General features: G+C 30.9%; 1 protein-coding gene across 1 annotated transcript; it reads left to right on the plus strand.

Moving 5' to 3' along the window:
- The first annotated feature begins 8,450 nt into the window (after nucleotides 1–8,450).
- On the plus strand, nucleotides 8,451–9,560 carry LOC132609023 (proteinase inhibitor type-2 TR8). Its single transcript, XM_060322879.1, has 2 exons — nucleotides 8,451–8,567; nucleotides 9,181–9,560. The coding sequence occupies exons 1-2, from the start codon at nucleotides 8,522–8,524 to the stop codon at nucleotides 9,387–9,389; spliced, it is 255 nt and encodes an 84-aa protein (XP_060178862.1). The 5' UTR covers nucleotides 8,451–8,521; the 3' UTR covers nucleotides 9,390–9,560.

Consider the following 9,560-nt stretch of genomic DNA (forward strand, 5'->3'; position numbering starts at 1 on the left):
GAATAACTATAAATTTAGAGTGTCGAAGATAATAAAATATCATAGTTAACCATAAATTTTAAAATAAGGGAGTATATAACAAAATCAACAATATCATAGAGGACGAAAAAAGCTACAAAGGAGTTCATATTTTAGATTAATATTTTGAAATAATACGGTTGATATCCAAGCAATAGTAAAACAAATTATATTATAAGTCTTATTAAATAAATAGTAGTTGTTAGTCCAATTATAATTTTGAAAATCAATAAATTATATCTAGTTGTAACAATAACGGTTTACCAATTACACTATAATGGTCATGCACTATCTTATTAATTATCATAAATTAAATTATACAGTGAATCTAACAAATGAAAATTTAATATGATTTATGTAATGAATAATCTTGTATTTCTTGTGACTATTATTTGATAGTTTATAACACTTTTTTTTTAATATTATTAAGATTTATTTACAAAAAAGTAAATAATTTAATATGGTTAATATATGAGTGTATAAAAAAACTAACTAGTATATCATAATTCATATTAAATAAAGTAATGATTGTAAGTTACAAATACAATTTAGATAAACTTGTAGTTATATTTAATTAAATTTGAATCTCTAACTATAAAACAGCTATAACGGCTTGATTTTCTCTGGAATCGATTTTTCATGTTATATTTTACTTTTCTATAACAACATTCTACATAGAACAGCAGTGACATTCATTATAGCGGTACACTCTTTGTAAAATCATCTCTCTATAATAGTCATACTCAAATATTGCGTAATAATATTTTGTAAGAAATATATTATGTGTAAAAATAACATATTTAAATATTCATGATAATCATCATTGATGTAATGCACATAGTAAATTTCAAGTATGAATATCTAAAAGGAAAAAAATTATATTTCTCACAGTAATCTGGTTTAGTCTTACAAAATTTTAAAATCACTTCAAGTGTTAGATTATCACTAAGAGATTGAAATTTAAGAAACAACCTACAATTGTAGAATTCTTACATCAAACTTGAAATGTTTAAATTTTCAACTAATTTTAAATGCACATGTTTCTTAGATTTTAATTTTTTATTGGTATAGTACAACTAGTTATGGATTTATTAGTAATTTATTAGTCTTTTCAATTTTTAATTAATGAAATATGAAAATCAATTGAGATTTTAAATTTAACAAGTATTTTGTTTACGTTTATAACATAAAAAATATAGAAAAATAATTTTTTGTGTGCTTTTGGTTATAACAGCTAAATGAGATCTAAATATCAGATGCCGGTACACATACATAACAACACTTCACTATAGCAGCCATGAAATTTCGGAAAAACACTGCCATTATAGAGAGGCTTGAATGTATCTAATTAATAACAACTATAGTTTTTTAGCAATTACACTGTAATGGTCATGTACTATCTTATTAATTTTCATACATTAAATTATACACTGAATCTAACAAATGAAAATTTGATATTTTATAGCACTTTTTTGTATTATTAGGATTTATTTCAAAATAGTAAATAATTTAATATGATTAATTTATGAGTTTATAAGAAAACTAACTAGTATATCATAATTCATATTAAGTATTCTTTTTAAGTTTCAAATACAATTTAGATACACTTGTAAGTATATTTAATTAAATTTGAATATCGCACTATAAACAATTTTAAAGGAATACATATATTAGAATAATATTTATTCCATATGAATAGTTGACTCTTTCCGTTTACTTAAAGTAAAGTATATATTCATAATTAGGAGTACTTTGCATTAGGTGATTTTCTTTATTACCTACTTCCGTTACTTTGCAATAAGAAAGGTAAAGGAAACACAAATTAAAGCCCAATCTCTCAAACCTAAATCCCCCCAGCCGCATACCCTTCCCCACTTTCTCATACCCTTCTTCAACAATTGGTTTCTCTGTTCACTTGATAAAAGTAAATCAATTGAAGCCCTAGATGGCCCAACGGCCACTAGTTCGTGAGAATTTACGGGTTTAAGTCCCAAAAAGTGAATAATGAAAAAGATAAAAAGAAAGCAAGACAGAATCCATCACTTTTATATTCAAAGTATGCTCATATCTTTATATTTTAAGATTTTTGAATCTTGGCTGACACCTATTTGACTCAAGTTTTTGAGTTTAGTCTTATTCCAACAATTTTATTAATATCGTGCCTTATTTTTTATTAGTAGTGAGTGAGATTTTGAAGATTTTAAAGTTGTAATAATGCTGGTAGGAGCCATAGTTCGTCGATTGCAACAACAAAGCACTATACAATATTGGGGAGAAGATCTTTTTAAGAAGTTAAAAAGTCTGCAGGTTTGTATACATTTTTTTTTTGCTTTGCATTTTTCTTTTTTTTACTCTATTAAATTTTTTGGTAATAGAATTATCTAAGACATTCTTTTTCGCTTGAATTTCTATGTACACACACAAATACTTAATTGTTTCTGCTTCTGAGTGCTAAAATAATTTATCATTATTAACTGACAGATTTGTGGAATGAGAGCATATAAGTAACAAACTAAGACAAGATGTTGATCAAGTTAAGGTTCAGTTGAAGATCGTGGAAGGAGAGAAAGAGGAAGACTATGCAGCTTTGGACTCAAACAAAATGGTGTCACAAAAATTGTGTATTATGACTATGTGTTGAAATAGAAAAATACAATTATTAGTTAATTTTTTTTTGGATCAAGTACAATTATTTGTAACTTGAAAATGTTTTGGAATAAAAAAAATGAATTCTTTTATAAAATTCTTGTTACTAACAATGATTGTGGAAAATTCTTTAATTTGTAGTAATAATGGAATTGTAGAGTGTCTAGCTAAATTTATAATTGCCCTATAAAATTTCACCTTCCGTAGCAAATGAAGAAACATTTTAGCTATAATTTTATCTATTTCATGGCTAAAGGTATATATTTTTAGCTACAATATAAAAATGTATGTGGTAAATACTTCAAATCATAGCTATGAATTTCTTGATTCGTAACTAAATATGGATACTATTGCCACGAGACTAGAATGTAAAATAGCCACAAATTTTGAGTTTGTGTGGCAGATAAATTAAATATTTTGCTACAACACAATACCTTGTGGCTACAATATGAAGATAGCTACAAATTTTATTTGTCGTGGCAATAGAATAAAATCACTTGCTATAAGTATATTTTTCGTGGCAAAAGTTTTTTACCATTACAGCTACAACACAAAAAAAATCTGTAGCAATAAGTATTAGTCCTTAGCCACGGGCCATGTAAAGTTTGTAGCTAACTTTTAGCTACGCTACATTTTGCTACGAATGCTACGGAACAAAAAATTGTGGCTAAAGTGTTTAGCCACGAAATTTTTCATAATTAGCTACAACGTACTTCGTAGCTATAGATACACAATGTTGTAGTGTGTTTTGGTATCACATGTTGATTCAGTCAGCCAGTTGGTTCGCTCGGTCACATGCAGTCAGGCACCGGGTGCCGTGTTACGTCCAGGCCCAGGTTCGGGGCATGACAGTTGATCTCTTACAGAATTTGTATTTTGAAATTGATCACTACCATTAATCAAGTCATTCTCAAGAAACTTCTCATTTCTTGATTCCACAATTCTAGTGTTGTTAGATGGACAATAGAATCTGTATCCTTTAGACCTTTCGGCATATCCAATGAAATATCCACTAATGGTCCTAGGATCTAGTTTCTTTTCTTGTTGTAGATTATAACTTCGGACGGGCATCCCCACCTGCGTACATGTGTTAAACTCGGTTTCCACCCTTTGAACAACTCAAAAAGTGTCTTTCGTCAACATCTTATATTTGCTTTAAAAAATCTACTTAACAAGTACAAATAATTTATTCGGAACTCATTAATTTTCTTTTTTTATTTATCTAAAATTATTTAATTTCAAATTCCGAACCCACCTATGTTAAATTATAAGAGGAATATATCTTAGCTAGCAGATAAACAAAATAAAATTGCATTTAATTGACAGTTCAGAAGAGATTAACAAAGAATTACAGGATGATCATCTGTGAACTCAGAAAAACACGTGTTGCGCTTGCCTTAATCAGTTCTAATTGATACTGCAGGATTATTTTGAATCAAGTTTTCATTTCTTTTTTGCTTATCCGCGAATTTGTAGGAGCAAGTTCAGATCAACTTTACCTTTGACTAATACTGAAGGGCCATTTTCGAATATACTCAGCGAATATAGTCAGACTTATGTGCTGGTATTACTAATAATTAATCAAATGTGTTAGTAGAATCATTTATTGGTTGCTGTGAAAAAAATATAAAAATATATCGACACGGGTATTGATCTTAAGTTAGATTCTTTTACTTTCCAAGAGAAATCTCGAACTAGAGAGTTAGAAAAACAAGTTAAACGATGACTTAAAGATATATTCTTACTCTTTCCGTCTCATATTAATTGTCCACATTACTATAAATATCAGTCCCAAAATACTTGTTCATTTACAAAATCAAGATAAAATTAATTATGCTTTTCCTACTTTACCCTTAACATTAATTGTTTTTTAAAGTAACCATGATTAGAGTGCAATTAATTGGAGGTAGATAAGGTAATATAATTAAAATATACTTTTATTGATGAGTTCTTAAATGACGTGTAAAAGAAAAAGTGGACAAGTAATATGAGACGAGAGAGTAACTCCTATAAACAAAATTAGTAGTTAAGAGCTTTCCCGATTTACATTATTTTAGTAATTTTCCAAAATAAATTGAATTTGGAACCGACAGTATTAAGCATTAAGCTTGAGACATTTACTACATTCCTCTTATCTCTTTTACTAGTTCAGTATACAGTTTTTTTTTTCTCTTTTACTTGTCCATTATAGTAAAGTAAGAGATTTTCCCCCCATTTTCCCCTTATAATTAAGTAACATTGAAGTATTAGTAATCAAACTTTTGTTTCCAAATCATAGTTATTATGAGCAACTTAGGAAACATACACTTAACAAACAATTTCTAAGAGGGGTGGAAAATCAATACTGGCCTAGTAAAAGAAAATGGAGGAGTACTTGTTATTGTCTATGTATTTGTGAGCACTGAGGAGATTGAATTAGTAACCGGGTACAACAGATATATCCATGACCTGAGAAAATAAAATCAATCAAATTTAAACAAAGATGTAATTAAAGTATTTTAACATCCAGGCTGCAGCATATATGCATTAAATAACCAAGCATTTCGTGCTTTATAAATTTGTCGATGAGATTAGTGTAAATGTAATGGATCGAGGAGATGTGCATTAAATATAAGCCGATGCCACCATGATAGAAATGAAAGTCAACTGCTTAAGTAAATAAGTGCAATTAATGAGATTTAATTGCCAAACCGACGTAGATGATGGATCTTGATTAACGAAGCAACATATGTTCAAAAGTTTCTTAAGAAGGCCATTGTATTTTCTAATAAAATGTTTCAATTATTTAATTGACGTAAACCATATTAAAAAGCAGAAAGATATGTAGAAAACATGGCAACATGAACCCACTGGATAGTTTAAGTATGGTGCCTAAAAAAATTAAATGCCAACATGTAAATGTGATTGGACATTTTTTTTAATGGAAAGTAAAATATTTGAAGGTCTATATTGCAAAGAACCATAACCCTAGTTAGACACACTCACACAGGTAAGATATCCTTCCTGCTAGCTTCTCAACCCTTTGCCAAATAAAACAAATTACTGCTTGATCTCTTGTTAGATTTCACAGCCTACTTTTTATCCTACGCAGTATCAGATTTTCGCGTATGGATAGAACATGTTGCTCTACCTGTTCCAAGCTTAGCGTTTGGGGGAATGGCAAAGAACATGAAAGTAAAGGACACAACAATTTTACGTGAAAACCACCCGGCTCACAAGGGTGAAAAAATCACGACCTACACCTCTACAGGATTTTTCCCAAACTCCACTACAACTGTGAGCCTGTGCAAATTCAAGTTACAAACTCTATAACCTAGGAACTAACCTCTAATTCCTATCTCACTAATCTCGCTAAACTAGTAAGCCCACTTCAAGTTATCCCAACTTGAAGTTGAATTTGACTAATTGTTTGTACCTACAATATTATTAATTTTTTGTATTACAGAGGGGGTAGGAAAGGGGGAAATAGGGGAGGGGACTACAACGTGGGGATTCAAACCCTCACCATCGAGGTGAAAGTTCAGGTAGCCAACCAAGCTACTAAGTCCCTACTTGTACCTACAATTTATGCTTCTATGAAAGCGGATAAAGATACAACTCGATAAACAACCTAATATACAAATCTAGACTCAAGAACTGTAACACATAAACTCGATAAACAATTTCTTCAATCTTCTTCGTAGTATTAGGTGGCACTTCTGGAATTAGAACACTCAATATAACATTGACTATATTCGCTCAAAATTTTGATTTTCTTTTGGTGAATGTGCAAAACTTCTTCATGGCATGACTTGAATATTTATAGGTCTAGGTTTGACTCAAGTTGGCTAAACTCTATCCCTACCAGGTAAGGCCCATTATTAGAGTTAGGTTTTGAGTTGACTTGGGATTCTTGCTTTTCAGTGCAGCTTCATGATCACTGTCCTTATAGGAGTATGAAGTATCTTGATAATTATGGCAAGAAATCTTGCAAACTTGTCAGCCAAGTCTTTACCATAAAACACAAATCCTACTAGCAGTAGGACTGTGATCTGGAACATGTTCTTGGACCTTGTTCAAGCACCTGGTTCATTCACTTTCTGCTAGCAGTAAGACTATGAGCTGGAACATGTTCTTGGACATGATTCAATCAACTCCATCTTCATCAGGATATATAAGCTGAATCACACATCCTACTTCTCCCTGTTTTTAACTCTGTCTGCATCTGGACCCTTCTGCTCTCACACACTTCTTTCCCTGTCTTTTGTATTTGCACACCTCATCATATTTGAAACTTTGAAGAACATGTCACCGACATAGTTCATTCCTCTTACCTCACACCAGCCTATAGGATGGAACATCTTTATAGACCGGGTCAATGTGTTTTGTTTGTCTGCAACTCTCTTGAGTAGATCATGTCCCCCGACCTGGTTCACCACCTTGTTCAACAGTTCTGTCCATCAATTTTTCTGTTTCTAGTTCATTTGTTATATCCCATCCATTTGTATCTAAAGCTGGTTTACTACCCTTACTTGTTCATTTACTTTGTCAATCATCAAAACGTACATGCTTACCCATCAGAATCACCTTCATACGACCAGAAAACTTTACCAGAAATCACCTTCATAAACACCGCCAATGCCCATCAGAAAACCACCTCTCTCGAAACACCTTTATGTCACACCCTAAAGTGGAATTAGACGTCATACGTAGGGCTGACAAAATGATTAAAAACGTAACATGGTTATTTTCTTACTTTATTTTTTCTAGAAGTCTAAATTTATTTTGGGTTTTAGCTTGTGTTCATACGTCGGTTAATCTATTTTGTATCCATGTTAAATATGAGCATGTTGGGTATTTTATCCGTTAGTTTAACACGTTTTCAGCTCGCCCATATTCGATCCTACCCGCCTGTTTGCCATTCCTTATATTACGACATCTGATATCTGTCAACTTGCACCGAGCGAACCTCTATGACATACTAGTTACCCAAAGCCATATCAGTATTCATTACCTAAAATAATACAAGTTCATCTGTAGAGTCTTTATGACACTACGAATGAACATTAATAATAACAAAGTTACAGGGCTAGGCCATTTACTATACAAAAGAATGAAGTACATCTATATAGGGATATTCAGTATACGTTATATAGTCAAAGCACTTTTGGTGGAATAAGACTTCTTTTATAGTAAAATATAACAAAATAAATAAGAAATAATCAAGTAAACAATTTCAGGAATTCAAATACCCAATGTAGAAGCAGAAGTTACTCGTCCAAATTTTTCGATAACGAGACTGAAATAGCCAAAGAAAGCTCCAAAGATCAAAAGACAACCAACCCCACAAACGCCTAGCTAGTCATTTTCAGGAGCAATAAGATTCATGATGATCGCTTTGCAGTTCCCACACATATGTACCCCAGGTCGTATTATAAATTAGACCCTAGCAATTATTCCGTAGAAAAAATAAAATCTAAAACACGTGTTTTGTATACTATGTGTTTGTCATATAACTCATAAGTGTCTACTCATAATATTTGGGATCTGGAGGACATCGATGAAGATGAGAACGGGATTAATCCTTGGGATAAATATAAAGAGTTTTTTTTGGTATACAAAATATTCAAATAGTTGGCTAAGTCATACAATCCAATGTGAAGGCTGCATCAAGTTACCTTTGACAAACACATGCAATTTGGTCCATTCTGACAACCGTGTTAGTTATCCAAATTTGGTATGAGAAAAAGTCCATTCCTAGCTAGTTGCATTTTAGTATCGATCTTTTGTTTGCTCTATAAATAGCTTAAGAGATTATAAGTTTATAACATCCTCAAAGTTAAAGCAAAGCATTCAAAGAAACATATCTATATATACAATGGCCCTTTGCAAAGTTGGTATCCTTTCTCTGCTCCTATTGTCTGGTAAGGCTTCTTTGATGTACAGTTAATGAAGCATCTCTATATACAACGGCGTCGTTTGTCTGAATATTTATTACTCAATTTGTATCAATATATGTCGCTTGATCGGAGTTGGAGCATCAAACTATAATGTTACGTGCGAATTTATATATATATATATATATATATATATATATATATATATATATATATATATATATATATATATATATATATCTTTAAATAAAATTTAAATATTTAGAAATTATGTAAAAAGCAATGTCACAATAGTTAACAATTCAAAATATTTAAAAAGTATTTGAAAAAATCATGATCAAAGAAAATATCTTTTGACTCTCCAAATTGTAACTAAGACACATAAATTAAACCGGATAAAATAGTTGTTATAGTAAAATATGTTACAGAGAGTATATAATATAACATAACACGCATGAAAAATTGAGTCCAACATAAAAATAAAAATAAAAAAATTAAAAAAACGTTGGCCGTTATAGTGAAATATTGTTATAGAAAGATTTGACCGTATTTTTGTTGTACATCAAGCTTTCAAGCCAAAAATGTGTTCTTATATCCTTGCTAATTTGTGTTGATTATTTGATTTGGGTGATTTTATTAGGTATATTTCTTTTGGGAATTGAGGTGGAAAATGCAAATGCACAAAAGATGTGTCTCCAGTATTGTGACCCTGAAGTGGCTTACATGACTTGCCCATCTTCAGGAGATAAGCAAATTAATGAAGTTTGCGTCAACTGTTGCACAGCAGGCGAAGGTTGTAAATTGTTCCGCACTGATGGATCACTAATTTGTACCGGAACCCCTGAATAGTCCATCCTTGTCAATATTTAATAAGTAGTAATTAATATCTTTATAATTCGTATTCGTGTGTAATAAGGCCCCAGTTATTACTCTGGCGATCTCTAATGTGCAATATTAATAAGGTCGTCCTAGTTATTCGTCTAGGATATTAAGGATTTCAATGAAATTTACATTGTTATA

The sequence above is a fragment of the Lycium barbarum genome, chromosome 1, assembly GCF_019175385.1.
Source record: "Lycium barbarum isolate Lr01 chromosome 1, ASM1917538v2, whole genome shotgun sequence".
NCBI lineage: Eukaryota > Viridiplantae > Streptophyta > Magnoliopsida > Solanales > Solanaceae > Lycium > Lycium barbarum.

Bases quoted from the DNA above. Each gene is read 5' to 3' on its own strand.
- LOC132609023 (XM_060322879.1), top strand. From the start codon at position 8,522: ATGGCCCTTTGCAAAGTTGGTATCCTTTCTCTGCTCCTATTGTCTG. The intron at 8,568-9,180 runs GTAAGGCTTCTT...TGATTTTATTAG, and splicing joins TTCTCTGCTCCTATTGTCTG to GTATATTTCTTTTGGGAATT.